The sequence below is a fragment of the Mastigoproctus giganteus genome, chromosome 1 (genome assembly GCF_048544385.1).
Source record: "Mastigoproctus giganteus isolate SK-2022 chromosome 1, ASM4854438v1, whole genome shotgun sequence".
Classification (NCBI taxonomy): Eukaryota; Metazoa; Arthropoda; class Arachnida; order Uropygi; family Thelyphonidae; genus Mastigoproctus; species Mastigoproctus giganteus.
In genome coordinates, this window is record NC_143575.1 from 211,891,405 (window position 1) to 211,907,785 (window position 16,381).

Below are 16,381 nucleotides of genomic sequence, written 5' to 3' on the forward strand. Positions count from 1 at the left end.
GGTGGTCATGGGCTAGAACCCCGGTCTAATCAAGAAGCGTGTGCTACGCACTGCTGCTCCTGCCCACCTGGCTACGGCGGCGCCGTATTGGGACTAATGTCAGCACCAGTACAATATGAAGGACACTCCATGATATGGGTTACAATGGTTGTGCAGCTGTTCACAAGCCGTTGATCACCTCAACAAATGCTAGATGCCGATTAACATGGTGTAAGGAGTATGAATCCTGGACTGTAAAGCAGTGGAAAACAGTCCTACAGACAGACAAGTTGAGGTTCACACTCTACCAGTCCGATGGCCGTTCCTGGGTGTGGCGAATGCCAGGGGAACAGTTCCTTCCTGATTGTATCCTCCCAACAATGAAGTTTGGCAGAGGCAGTGTCATGGTATGGGGCTCCTTTCATGGTTTGGCTTGGGCCCATTAGTTTTTATCGACAAAACCATGAATGCTGTGCAATACCAGGACAGCCTGAACAATTATGCACTTCTAACATTCTGGCAATACTTCAGGGAAGGCCCATACCTCTATCAGCAAGACAACGTGCCATGCCCTACAGTTCAGGTCGTAACAGAGTGGTTTGAGGACATGGATGTGGAAAAGTTGGATTGGCCAGCCCAGAGTTCTGATCTGAACCCTATTGAGCACCTTTGGGATGTATAGGATCATCAGGTATGTGCACGTTGAGATCAAGAACAAGGCTGAACTGGTGGCCACATTAAAGGCCAAGTGGAGGAACATATCATCACCTGACATTTATAAAAAGCTGGTTGAGAGTATGCCATCAAGATTGAAGACTGTCATAAAAGCAAAAGGTTTCAGCACAAAATATTAAATGACAATAAAAGCTCTTTTTTTTTTTTAGGCAGGTGTCCGGATATTAATGGTAGGGCAGTGTGTGCGTATATATATATATAAGTTTATTTATATATAAAAAACGCTGACCCCATATAATAATGGGAAAAGGCGAGGACAAAAAAAAAAAAAAAAAAAAAATATATATATATATATATATATATATATATATATATATAAGTTTCTTTATCAAATGAAGTTACTTTAAACTCATTGTGTTTACATTTAATTTATTAAGTCACAAGACAACACTCACAGCTCCAATAAATGATGCATTTTAATTTGCATCACAAATTTAGTTGGGAAAAAAAAAACATGAATATTAAAAAGTATAGCTTCAACCCAGTACAATATCTTAACCACAGTCAAAACAAATTTATACAGGGTGTACATTTGTTTTGACTACAGAGATATTAACCTTTTCTTAGTCTCTAAATGAGTAATAGATGTACTTTAGTAGTTAAGTTTTCCAGGTGGTAGGAGAGTTGTTTGTTATTTGGTTTTTAGGAGCATTAGCAACTAAGGCCATATTGCTCCAGGAATATGCGGTGGTCATTCCCTGACCTTTCCGCATCCTCTGTATTTGGTGGTGATGGGCTCGAACCCCGGTCTAATCAAGAAGCGTGTGCTATGCACTGCTGCTCCTTCCCACCTGGCTACGGAGGCACCCGTGGTAGGAGAGAAATCATCAACTTGTTTATAGGAAGAGTAGTACCACCAACAGAAAAGCATAAAAAAATAATATTATACTGATTACAGCATACAATTATAAAATAAACTAAACGGTAGTGTCACATGTTACCTAAAATAAAACAAAACTACAACTAGGCCTCGCATAACACGAGTTCGATTAATGTGTTTTTCAGTTACTGCTATTTGAAAAAATTATACCACTTTTCACGATGCAAATTTTTAGTTAATGTGATCTTTTATGTGATAATTGAAAAAGATTTGAATTGTGCGTTAAGCTTACTGCCGTCGGACGGGCAATAAACAAACATTTGCCTGCTGCCCGCCTCAGTGTGTTCCATCAGCCATCGGAAGAAGACGTGCTACTTGTTTGTCTCCCACTAATAAAGTAAATGCAGACTTGCGTTTAAAAATTCTAATTTTTAAATGAGCCAGATGAAAATGTTACCGTGAAGGAGATTATTATTATTATTATTAACCATTGGTGCAAGGAAGCTTAAGGCTTATGCTGCACCAGCCAAAAAAAAAAAAAAAAATTCCCAAGTTACCCAGAAATAGAGAGAAAGAGAGAGAGAGAAATAGAAAGAAATCGCCAAGAAAGAGAACAATGATGATATCCAGCTCAGGACCCTGGGTGTGCCAAGCCCTCTCACCAGATGTGAGCCCCTGGGTGGAATTAACGGTAAAAGAACTAGATGAAATCTTTCGTATCACAGAGAACATCAAACAAAAGGTTTGAGGTTCTCTGCGATATTTATTTCACCAGGGCCTAGAGAAGATTGTTGTTGGCTATCGGAAATTGATTGATGAAAAGAGAAAGTCAACACTGTTCAAATATTTCCGTAACAAATTGTTTCTTCATTGTGTATTTTATGTTATAGGTTCCCAAACTTTCTCGGTCCATGGTGCCCTTAGTGTCTCAGTAATTTTTTCATGGCACACCTAGACCAAAAGAAATACCTAACAGTTCCATTTGTTAAGTAGCTAGGACTAAACAACTTAATAAGAAATGTTGAAACTGTGAACTACCTCGAGCTAGTAGTTTATGCGGTATCTGACAGATTAAAATTAAATTAAATTTTCTATTTATACTCCGGGACAACCAAACAGTCAGTGGAGTTCACAAGATAGACAGAATACAAGAAACAGCAGTCACGGGCTTGAAGATGTTGAGTATCGCTATGTTTCCCTCAAAAATTTAAAATATTTCGCAGCGCACAGTTTGGGAACCGTTCTTTTATGCAATAACATTTAATTCCATAATTATTTTCATTATCGTTTACATAGTATATAGTTAAAAAGTTATTTAAAAGATATTTATAAAATTTTTTATGGACATTCCTGAAGGTCAAGGACCAAATGATTGTTATATTTGATATGAAACGATTGTTATGAAACGTTTCCGTTTCACGCGATGAGCTCGCGGAACGAATTATCGCGTTAATTGAGGTCAGCCTATAAGTACATTATTTAAAAGTATTTTGCAATACAACTTAAGTACATTATTTAAAAGTATTTTGCAATACAACTTAAGTACATTATTTAAAAGTATTTTGCAATAAATTTTCTTATATGACAAAAATAACCACTCATTTTAAATTTCTTACCTAAAGTCAGCATCTTTATTGTTATCATTACTTTTCTCATTTTTTAATAAATCAATTTGATTTTTAAGTTCTTCTTTATCTTTTTGAAGTTGTTCTATTTGAGCTTCAAGTTCTGCTTCATGCTGCTGATGGAACGCCCTCTCATCTCTTAGTCGTCCCATTAAACTATCAAGAGTCTTTTTCCTCAATGCTGCTGTAGAAGTGGCCAGTAATTTTATCTGATTAGAGTGGGCTGCTTTATCATCTTCAGAATCAGATGATTCTGTGGGCTGATTTTCTCTGCTTAGTTCAGGTTTCATAAGAGGTTCAGAACTTGTGCCACACTTTTCATATTCTTCATGCTCTTCATCATTGATTTTTTTGTTCTCATAAAGAATGTTATCACTACAATCCATGTTAGTTTCAGATTCATTTGGAAGAAGTGTAGATTCGTGTTCCAAACTAATATTTGGGGAAAATATATTTGCATTACAATCTGAGGTCTCAAATGACTCAGAACTAGCTGGAACTCCATCTTCATTAAGTAGAGATGCACTATACTCAGACGTTGAGGATTCCTCTTCTTCTTCAACTTGAGAAACCACACCATCCTGTCCAAAATGAGCAGGAATAAAGGTATCAGGGCAATCTTCTATATATTCCTTGGAAAATGAAGCATTTTCAACATTTAAATCTGAGTATGATTGAAGATTATCGTGTGGAGATGATGTAAACTCCTTAGCTTCTTGCAAACTTTTAGAAATAGTATTATCAGCAGAAATCTTATTACATCTTCCACTGCCTTCAAGGATAGCTTGAACTTTCTCCTTAAGAAAATTACTTTTTTGAGAATTCTTAAGAAGAGTCTTATACAAGAGCTGACATTCTTTTTCTACTACCTCAATACGAGACTCTGGCTTCACATTTAATTGTTCTTCATCAGAATTATCAGGGAGATTTTCAGTATGATTCTCAGAAAATGAAGCTGGTGTGTCTTCTAATCCTGAACTAGGGTTGAATGCAGAACTAGAGTGGGAATACAGAGTGGTGGAGTCATTGTACTGGCCTAAATTTGGAACAATGTGCTCTCCAGCAGTAGTGTCACACCTACTAGTGTTGCTTTCCACAACAGCCTGAAGTTTATCTCTAAGAAAATCACTCTTCCTTGAACTTTTAAGAAGAGTTTCATATAATGTCTGACATTGCTCTTCCAGCAGCTCAAGACGAGACTTTGACTGTGGTTCACTATTCAGTTCTTCCTCACTACTACCACCTTCAGCTCCTTTACAACTAGGAGATGTACTAAAAAGAGATCCGTCATTTTCTGTTGATGACGCATCAACTGTAGCAATAGGATATTTATTTCTCACATTACTTATCTGATCATCTACAGTTCTGGTATCATCAACAAATCCACTTTCTTCACTTGCCTGCTTATGTCTTTTTGCAAACTCATCTCTCAAATTTTGCCATTCTACTTCAGATTCTGAATTTTTTAATACTGCACGATTCCACTCCTCACGAGTGGATTCCAACTGTTTTCGAAGTTTGTTGAGTAATTTTCGCTTTTCCTGCAAATCATATTTCAGAATACCTTCGGCTGCTTGAATTCTTGTATGTTCCTTTTTTAATGTGCACAAAAAATTCTGAGCACTTTCTAGTTCTTGTGTTATACCTTTAATTCTAATCTGTTGTTCATAAACTCTAATTATAACTTTTTCACTTAAATGAGAAGATGATTCCAGTTCTTTGCATGTAATTTCTGCCTTATTTCCTAAAGAATAAAGTTTTTTAAGAAAACCGCTAATAATTTCAGCAAATGAAATCACAAGTGGCGAGGAAATGTTTGAAAAAGATAAAATGTTGGTCTCTGAATATGGAACATCTGAATGATTATCTTCAGAATTTGCACATACCTCTGCCTCTACATCTGTTATTACTTCAGATGTATTTTCAACAGCTAAATTATCATTAGAGCTGTTTATACATAGCATATCCCTTAAGTTATTCAGCTGACTTCTCAAAAGTTTGTTCTCGTGTAAAATGGTATTTAATTTTTGTTCTAATCCATTAAATAGTAAATTTTGCTGTGAGGTAAAATTTTTAGCACATAACAGGGTTTCTTCTAATTCTTTCCTGGATGATACAATGTCTTTATTTTCTTTGTTCATCTGCATAACTAAAGATTCCAAGGTATCCTGCAATTTTTTTAAATCTGCAAATTCATCAAATACATTCACATTCTCATTAGAATGTAACCCTAGTTTTTCCTCAATACCACCTGTAATACTTTTCATTGTTTGTACTATCTTAGCTGTGTCATTTATATATGAACCATCTTTATCAAAACAATTTGTGTTTACATTATCATTTGGAAAATTACTTAACTGTATTTTCATTTCTGAAATCCTGTCCTCAAGTAATGTTCTTATCCTTTCAGTTTCTTCTAGTTTGTGTTGATAATGATTTGATTTCTCATGCACAAGCTTCACTTCATTTCTTAAACTGATATTTTCTCTCTCTAAAGCTTCTGCTAGCCTTTTCATGTTTTCATTTAAATGCTTCATTTGTTCAATCTTTTTTAAAAGCTCTTCCTTACCTACTGTCACTTCTTCAAGTGCTCTCTCAGTTGATGAAAGTCTTTCCATAAGCTCTCTCATTTTATTGACCATATCTAAACTAGCATCTGTTCCTTCTAGCTCTAAGAGTTTCTGGTTTAATTGATTGTTTTCTGTTTCTAACTGTAGCAATTTATTATGAAGTTCTTCCTGCATGTTTAATAAATTCTTTTCCCTTGTTTCGTAATGTAATTGGAGGTGTTCTATTTTTTCTTCTGTTGGGTCTATATCTCCAAAACTAGAATTTTTTTCTATATGTTTTTCTAACTGTTTTTCTAAATCCTGGCAATGTAATTTTAATTCCATCTTTTCTTCTGACTTTGCTCTCAACTAAGAAAGAAAAATAAAAAAAAACTTTACTAGCAACTAAATTTCAAACTAAAGTAAATATATATGTTCAAGATCAGTTAATGATATCTTTCATTTCAATGTTAAATTATCCTTAAAGGATTTCATTTATCATAAAAAATGTAGCTCCTCCCTTGAATTTTTATCAAAGAGTAGAATTCAAAATTATATAAAAAATAGTGGGGGGGCGACTTACTTTTATTTATTATTTCTTTTAATTAAGCTACTCAGTGAAAGGGTTTTGAAACTCATAAGTTCCATCATTTTACTATTTTATCAATAAGACTGATTTAAATAGGATTGAGAGAAATTGGTTTTAAATAATAGAAAGCAAACTTTTTAATAACTTAAAGCATAAAAATAATTTTTCAATAACTTTTAAATATGCATTCAGTCCAACCATGATTTTATAATCTTCCTCATTCCAATTAATGAAAAGTAAAATAATGAAGCATAATTACAGTAGTTTAATACTTAATACTTTAATACTTAGCAGCATTTTACTTTTAACTTCCTTTCTTTCTTATTATTACTTCCTTTCAAAAGAAAAGAATATACCAGTATGTAAGATGTTTCCGAATATACCTTCAGTATTTCTGACAAAACTTCTTGTACTGCTTTAGGAAATGAAATGACACAGGATTCAGTTATTGAAAAAGAAATGTGTGATGATAGACATGATCACCTAAAAACAACGGATGAAAATATATGAAGTGTTATATTTATATATTCACAGATTCCCAAAGGAGAAATTATACTTCCACAGAAAATGTTCTAACTGCAAATACCTTCATCCTGAATTAGTAATTAAAAATGTACAATGTGCACATTTTTAATTTTACAAGAAAACACTGATACAAACCTGACAACTAGTTATCAAAACTATAGAATTATTTTTAAAATACTGAAGTCATCTTTCCATTTTCCGAATATGGGTTGTGCTTTGCCTATAGATAAGGCAACTTTGAGCAAAGAAAAGAGTTAGAAGAAAAATACAAACCACATATAGGCACAAAAAAATGCAACTCTTGTAAAGAAAGAGGCTGCAACAGAAAAAACAACTAATTCTTATTTATCTGTTATCAAAATAACTGATAACAGATAAGTAAGTGGGTGCAAGTAAGACTGCCACAAAAGTTAAGCTGTATTTAAAAAAAACTCAATTCTGAAAATGTTTAATAATTAAATTTTAAACAAAGTACAGGCAGTTCTTGCTTTACGAGTTCCCGGGTTTACGAGTTGTTTTTTTTTCAAAGTATCAAGTATCAACAAAATCAAAAATATGAACATTAATTGAAAAAAATGAATGTTAAACATTCATAAATACCACATTCCAAACTAAGTGTGTGGCTATACAATACAGTGTACCTGCTTTACGATATTAATCAGTTCCAGAGACACCATCGTATTGTTAAAATATCGTAATGTGAACCCAATAACATATTGTTTTTTGGTAATTTGTTTCAAGATCTTGGAAGTTGAAATTTTTGCTGTATAACTAAGCTATTTATCTCTCTAAAATGTCATTTTTAAGGTCACGAGCATGGCTCTAAGGCCATATAAAAGGTCGTGAGCATCGTTTGTAAATTGTATTAGTTACCAATTGAAATCATTAAAATGCACTACACTTCGTTGTCATCATATGTTCCTGTTATAAGAATCAATTTTAAACGCCTTTGTGATATTTTTCTAAAGCACATTTCTGGAGGTCACGACCATAAAACAATAAAAACAATTTGCACTTTCCGGTTTATTGTGGCTTTTCTGTTACTTCAAGCAATTATAAACGGGTAGTAAACTCAATCTTCTTGCATTTGCGAAAATACCGATAGCTGGAACTGTGTGGTTTTTTTTATGTTATTATGGTGAAATGTGAATCCCTTTACTGAAATCTTCAATCATATAAAAAACATAAATAAATTTCAGAATCTTCTCTTCATTTCTTTTTTTTAAGCTTAGTAAACTTGTTACACCACGCGAATCGTGTTAGTTGCAATTTGTGTGTGTGTGCCGTTAAAAAATGCCTAATACATGCAATCGTGAAATTTATAAAGAAAAGAGAAGATTCTTGGAAACAAACGCCTCTTGAAGCATTTCTGAAGAAGACGCCTCCTTGTGCAACAAACCAACGAGTGCCAAATCAATAATGAGTGATCAACGGGTATGCATTTAGTCGATGACGAAGAATAAACATTCTTTAACTTTTGTAAGTCGTAAATAATTTCTCTATTACTATAATTTGCTTGATTTTACAGGCTACGTTTTCATTTCTTTAGATAAATCAATCATTGTTTAAACATAAACTAATTAGCTAACTAATTTCATTGTTGAGAACATAACCCCTATTTTTAACATTATGTCTATGGGAAATAAATTCCTGCTTTCCGAGCACGCGCTAGGAACAAATTAACTCATAAAGTTGAGAACTACCTGTACAAAATAAAAATTCAACTGTTGCTGCTATATAAAGTATATAGATCATAAAACATAAGAGAGATTTCTTTATTTTATTTATTTTTTTGAGTCATATTATGGTCAAAATCAAGAAAACTCAGCTCACAGTGGTGCAAGAGTTGGCGTATTCATAGGTGCATTAAAGGTGGTATTCATATTATCACAAATTTCCTCCTGTCACATCAGTTAAGAAGGAAGAATCCCTATATTGTAGAATCCACAAGATCACTAAACTTCTTGAATTTCAAGAAATGGCAAAAGATCTCTGCATACTGTTATTAAGGAGAGGCATTGTGATGATGGGAATGATACTAAATGAAAGAATATATCTGTTCCATATCTGTCCAATAGTTGTAGTATGAAACGTCCTATTAAAATCTCAACTGTTAATAACCCCAATTTATACACTTTTTTTGACAAAAGACACTTTTTTTGTTATTCCAATAAGTTCATAATTTATTACTATTATCTTTGCTACTGTTACAAATAGTTTTCTCTTACACATGAACTATTATAATTGGGTGTTTTGTAATGCATGTTTTGTTTTGTTTTGTTTAAATAAAATGAAAAAAAATTTTAAAAAATATGAGAACTTATGGTAAACAATACTTACAATGAACAAAATGCATTTTAAGGTTAGTCCCTTTAGAATACACTTTGTTCATACTGCCTATTGTTTACCATAAGTTCTCATATTTTATATTTAATTTTTTTTAAATAAAAATAATTTTCAACAAATAATTTAATGTTCCAATAATAGTGTAGCACCATCTTAAAGAAGTGAGCTGTTTCACTAATTATAAGTGCACCAGTTTATTTAAACAAACAACCAACAAAAATTTACACAGAAAAATATAATGATCTAATGACTCCAAGTCACAGCAATACTTCTGTGATTTGAAATGTAGAATATAAAAACTTTCATAAGAATTTGCCATACTGCAAGTTATAATCCCTTAGGCATTTTTGAAACAGTTATCCAAATAATAATATTCCACTTTTTTCTTAATTTATGCAATTCATGTAATGTTATATCATCTGCTACTTCAGTTTAAAATCCTATTTGTAATCTTATTTAATTTTTAAATTGTTGCTGACCATTATACTCAGTCCTTAATATTTTCCTCGGTGTATTCATAGGTGCATTTATACATTTACACATTGCTAGAAGCAGATGTGTAAATGTATAAGTTTAACTGAAAAGATTTTTTTTTTAATTATACAAGTGGATAATATCATATTTTACTTTTTTTAAAAAAATTATATTTTTAATTTCAGTTTCATGAAAAGAATATTCCATTACTTATAAGTGATTTATTTGTTTTATGTGTTTTTATTTAAGCAATTCAGCACTATAATGTTCTTTACACAAATGCAGATTATATTATTAGAATGTTAACAAAATTACTAAAAATATAATTTTTTTACTTCTCAGTAACAAATGCAAGTCAAGTCTCCTTATTAAAAAATTTAAGATAAAATAAGACAATGGGGCATAACTGTTTTATACAGACTGACTACCCTCATTTATATGAATTAAAATTAAACTGCTATAGGTTACAAAGTACAGTAGAATTAACTTCAAAAATCCCTAACTTTTTGAATATTTCTCCAAGGGTAGTCAGCTACAAAAGGGCAGAGAGGGAAATAGGATAGTCAGACTTAAAAAAAAAAAAAAAAAAAAAAATAGCACAGCAGGGTGCTGGATTTATGGTTTATATTCCATTAATCATTTCTGAATACTAATTTCTTTGTTTTACAAATTTCCTGGACTGTATATCACTGTTGCTACATATTTGAAATTTATAAAATTATTCATTTTGCAAGGTATTCAATACTAGTTCACAGTATAATACTTAATAGTACAGTATTCTGTATTTAGTTTCAAGGTGACTCAACTGCAGAAATCATATCACAATATTTATACCTCATACTAAAAAATATTGAACAGTGGCAACACCCACACCAGAGGCAGCATTTGATCCTGCAGCCACTATTTCTTAGGTAAGTATGTTACCCATTGGACTAATTCAGCAGTATTTTGGCTTAATGTTGGTGATTTCTGTGTAGATTACAGGGATCAGAGATACTGTATTATCTAATAAAAATAATGAACTGCCCCTGAAATTTAGGCGTATGTGCCTAAAAAAATTATAATTTTCAAAAATCAAAAAACTGCTTGGTCCTGTGCATGCCAGATTTATGAGGTTCTACTGTATGTGTTTTAAAATATACATAACTGTTCCAAAAAAAAAAAAAAATCAATTCTATATCATCTGAGGACATTTGACAGTATAAAAAATAAAATCTGAGTACATATGGTGGTATAAAAAATAAAATAGGTAAAATTAACACTTTCTTGAAGAACTGAGAAATCTGAAATTCATCCCTTCATCTTTTGAGCAGCAAGTTTTTGTTGGAAGTACCTAAAGGAAGCTGACATCACCATTTTCTTTGATGGCTTGTTGGTGAGAATATGATTAAGAATATTAAGAAGTGATTAAGCTTGTCTGCTATTCTACTATATGAATGGTCATGCAGCTATTGATAAGTACTGTTCTAAATGTTCATTTATTACTCAATATCATACAACTAATTATTAACAAGGTAACTAAAATTTACATTCATATATATTATATTTATATACATTTACACATTTGCTTCTAGCAGATGTGTAAATGTATAAGTTTAACCAGTGGTGAGCTGTGAATATTTTAAATGGGCTCGCAGTTTTTCCGACTTTCTACTGAGTAAATTTGATCGGTCACGGAAGTAACGTCATCCGCAGCTTCCACTAGAGGCGCTTCCCATGCTCACACTACTGTAGTGTGATTAGAGCACGTGACGCATTTTTCGTGACTGGTATATCTCGAGTCATGGGCGGATTTAGGGGGGTGGTCAGATGCAGCTTATTATCTCTTTAACCATGCGTATAAGTGAATGTGTAAAATGTTCCTAGGTCTATCTAAAAAAAAAAAAAAAAACCTTAAAAACCTGGTCATCATGCCTCGCCTTACGATGATAACTGGATAATACAGTGTCTGGAGTTCTAACTTTTTAGAATTTTTAAATAGTATGACATCGCAATCGTGCTTCCTGAAGTTATTACTGCAGTAAGTATGATTGCAACAATACAAATATTTGTCAACAATTTCTTTTTTCGTCTCACATTTTCGTTACATTCCATTGTTAGGTGCCCCTAACAGCTGCGTATGTCGCTTCAACTACAAGATTGGTACGTCAATCGGTGCTAATTTACAGAGATATTTAGATACGTTGTACTCACAAGTATACATCTCTTACTTTAGTTATCATAAATCTATTGTATTTCCAAACAGGCCTACAAGGTTGGGAAAATTCATGTTGAAAAATTATACTTCACACCAACCAGCAATTGTAAATTTTTACTGCAAACTAAAATACATGCAATAAATAAAACTGGTAAAAACAGATGTATTTACAATAAATGACGGTTAAAATAAAATGAAATGACTAAAATGGAAGTTAAAATAATATTAAAATATAAGTGATAACCGACAGACTCCTTTCTCAACAGTGTGCTTCTGTTGTATGACAACATCTTTAAATAGCAGGCCCACGGCACTCGTCATAGTTCCACAGGAATATGGTTGGAATTTCCCACCTGCGTACTGGAACCCGAAATGGCTCAGGAGCACGCCAATAAAATGAGATTATGATTTCTTTTGATGTTATTTCCCTGTTCACATGTATTCCTATTAGGTTTGGAGTTCAACGTGTTAGAAGGGCTTTGGAAAAGGATGCGGCTTTAAATACCAGGTCTTTGTTAAGTATTAATGATATTTGTGAAGGTGTGGAGCTATGCCTGTCCAGTACCACCTTGGTCTTCCAAGATGGTACTGGACTAATTAATAGTACTAATGGGGGAACCCATGGCACGGCCATGGGTTCCCCCATTAGTACTATTGTGGCTAATTTAGCCATGGAAGAATTGGAAGTTAGGATCTTTGACAGTTTGGAATGTCCCATACGTAAATGGAAAAGATACGTGGATGATACTTTTACCATCATACAGAAGGGGAAGGAAGATCAAATACTTAACGTGCTTAACAGCTTCTTCCCTTTCATTCAATTTACCTCGGAGGTGGAGGCAGAGGGATCCCTCCCATTTCTTGATGTGTTGGTGATCAGAGAAGGTTGTAGGCTTAAGACTAATGTTTTCAGGAAACCCATGTGCCGGAGACGATATACCCATTATAGCTCAGCACAAGCCAGCCAACACAAGAACAGTGTAGTTAAGGCCCTAATAGATAGGGTTGGGTCCCACTGCAGTACCCCCTGAGGATAAAGAGAGAGACATTATTAGAGTCACAGCAGACCTCAAGAAATGTGGCTATCCCCAGAGGATTTTGGATAAATTCATTAGAGGGGTAGAGTCCACACATAGTGAGTCGCCCACCCCTGTGATCACTGCATACATTCCTTACTATCCGGGCCTTACTGAACGCATCGCACGTACAGTCCGTGGGTGCCAGATACACTGTGTGCAGCTTCCGGGACGGAGGTTGCACACAGTGATATCACAAGTTAAAGACCCCATATCAAAAGAAATTAGCAGTGGGGTGGTATATGAAATTAAGTGCCCGGATTGTGGGGTTTGTTATGTTGGTGAGACGGGGTGATGACTCAAAGAATGTCTGGGTAAGCACATGAATGCTATAAGAAGGGCAAATTATGCGAAGTCTGCTGTGGCGGAGCATTTTTGGGAGAAGCAGCACCAGATCTCCCCTGAAGCTGCGGTCATCACTGACTGGGCTCATGGGTTCTGGGACCGTAAATGGCTTGAGAGCCTGCGCATCAGGGCAGCTAGCGGTAACACCATCAACAGGGATAGGGGTGTCCATATGCATCCCCTTCTTGAACGTGATGATCGGTTTTTATTGGCACGCTCCCGAGCCATTTCCGGTTCCAGTACACAGGTGAGAAATTCAAACCATATTCTTGTGGAACCATGTGACGAGTGCCGTGGGCCTGCTATTTAAGGATGTTGTCATACAACAGAAGCACACTGTTGAGAAAGGAGTCTGTGAGCTCCGAAAGCTACAGTTTTTAGCGCTTTTATTACTATTATTTTAACTTTCATTTTAGTCATATTTTATCGTCATTTAATTTTATTTTAACTGTCATTTATTGTAAATACATCTGTTTTTACCAGTTTTATTTATTGCATGTATTTTAGTTTGCAGTAAAAATTTACAATTGCTGGTTGTTGTGAAGTATAATTTTTCAACAAATCCACTGTATCTTGTCTTCCAGAAATTATGAAAATCTGTGAATGATCAATAAAATATTTACAATAAAAAGCTGTTTTATTTCATAATCAATATATACAAAACAAAATAACTAAGAGAAACGTGAAGGATGTTTCGCATTAACAATCTACCGCGCATGCTCGTCACACGTGCAACTTTTTTATTCGTCTTTTTTTTAACAACTAGGGAAATATAATGCATACATTTTTTTCATGATAAAATTTTAATACTGCGAATAACAAATAACATGAAATATTTCCCATATAACAAATAATATAAAAACTATCACAAAGCATTCCACAATATAAAAACAAATATTACATAAAAAACAAACTTTCTAGAAAAAGTACACAAAAAAAAATTACAGATTACATGAAAAAAAATTATTTCACAAATATTCAAGAAAAAATTTATTCTAAAAATTTCCATATAGAATTTACTTTATTAATATTTGTTGTCGATCTTCTGCTTTGCTCAATAGCTGAGCGATGATTACAGAGGAATGATTTGACGTAACAATCCGGATCAAATCGAAGCAATGGTTTTCCATTTAGACGTATGGTCATCATAATCTGCAACGTGTTTAATTGTCACAATATTATTCATTATGCTGAAGGCTCACTCAGCTTCAGCACTGCTAATTGTAATGGTTTCAAAGATATTTCTGGCTTTCTTAATTGAAAAGGGAATTTCACTCGATTTTAAAGATAAACTGCCTTCGACAAAATCTCTTAAATCATTAAATTTTATTTCATATTTTATCAGAAAACTTAAATTTCTTATTCGGTTTTCACCATCTTGTAATGGAGACGAAAGTTCTTTCACATTCCACAATTTCAGGTAGCAAAATTTCTTTAAATGGTATCACTATTTTCTTTATTTCATTTAAAATCACCCTGTTGCATTAATAACTTATCCTTTAAGGATAAAACAATGCATTTAATAACTTATCATGAGTAATTTTTTTACTTTTGATTTTGATTCCTTAAAATTCTTTCAACTTCAACATGCTCTCAATTTTAGCTTCTTAATTTCCTTCAGAATTTTTCAAATTAGCAATAGCATTGATAATTCGAATAGTTAACTTATATGCTTTTACCATTGTGATTCTGTAAAGCTTATGAAAGGTAAGAGAACTCCAGCAGGATGTCGATCATAGTGCTAAATAGTTAAGAAATTACAAATTTAAAGGTTGATTTAATGATTTGGAATATTTAACTTCTGATTTAAAATGTTTGCACAAAGCAGGATAATTCCTCCAACCCACTATTGCCGTCCGCAAGATACAAGCTGCTCATCATGGCCTGAACACACGACCGATCTTTATAGTCTCCACATCAAGTTCTTTAGCAATCATCCTTAATTCACGCTAGCTTTCTGGAGATGGGTGATAGTTTTTTTTTTTTAATTATTGCTTGTATTCCATTATATTTTAGAACATTTTCTACACAGTGAAAGGTTCGACAAAGTTTCAAAATCTGCCAACATTTCACCTTCGTAAAGTTTATATAATATCTTAGTTGTCTCAATCCCTCCTCCTCTACATTGCTACTCTCACTAGTTCTTTGAATACAGTGCAAAATGTAAGAATCACAAGGATATTCAGCTAAACATATAAACATAGACAGGAGAAATTTACTGGAAGGCAAGGATCTCTCACTTCTCTGAAAAACATATGCCTGTTTGTCAGAGTAAAGGGGAACCACAACACAGGTTGACCAGAGGCTATAATCTGTGTCGAGAATCCTCTTAATCCTCTCACTGGCTATGGAAAACATATTGACTAGTGCGACTTCTAGGTATATGACTGCAGAGGTTTTATGGACACCACTCACAATGTGAAATGGTAATCCCTTTCACCCTTAATTCGTACTTTCGAATTACCTAAATTGCCTAAAGACCAGAGGTGAGAACAATGCAATGCACAGTTGCCTCTCCTAATCTGTTCGTTACATGGAAATTTTCTTCATTCAACAGAAACTATTTAAATTTAATTATCAAGGGGAATCAAAAAAATTTGCTATAAAGAAGTTCGTTAAACAGAGGTCCAACTGTAATAAAATCAAAAATGAAACAATTTTAAAATACATAACCGACCGATTGCACCATTTAAATGCTGGAATGGGGGCCCGCTCGCCCCACCGTAATTTCTTCTCTGGATACTCAATAATTGCATTCAGGATTTCATTTGTAAAATAAATGATCGTCTCAACAATGGCCTCGCAAATTTTCAAAAAAAAAATAACAATGGTCTCTCACGAACCCATTATAGCTCACCACTGAGTTTAACTGAAAAGAGCTTTTTTTTTATTATGCAAGTTTCATACAAAAGCACTTATCTAAACAGAAAAAAAAAAAAAAAGTTTTAATAATGTTGTGGGTTTGATAGGTCACTGGCTGTCAAAAGTTAACTTCTGAGTTATCATTAATATAAAAATTTCTCCACTTTGTTTCTACACTGTTATTTTTGGGTCAAATGTCATCATAAAACTTTTATACTAACTTTATAGTTTAGCTCAACAATACAAAAGTTGTATAACT

The 16,381-nt window shown here is 33.4% G+C and overlaps 1 protein-coding gene across 3 annotated transcripts in view; it reads right to left on the bottom strand.

The window, feature by feature from the left end:
* LOC150091497 (uncharacterized) overlaps positions 1-16,381 on the bottom strand; it is a 321,972-nt gene that overhangs the window by 111,216 nt on the left and 194,375 nt on the right. For all 3 annotated transcript variants that reach the window (XM_090375972.1, XM_090375964.1, XM_090375955.1), the window contains exon 9: positions 3,151-6,077. In XM_090375972.1, coding sequence (XP_090232098.1) covers positions 3,151-6,077 — 2,927 coding nt within the window. The remainder of the gene's footprint in view (positions 1-3,150; positions 6,078-16,381) is intronic.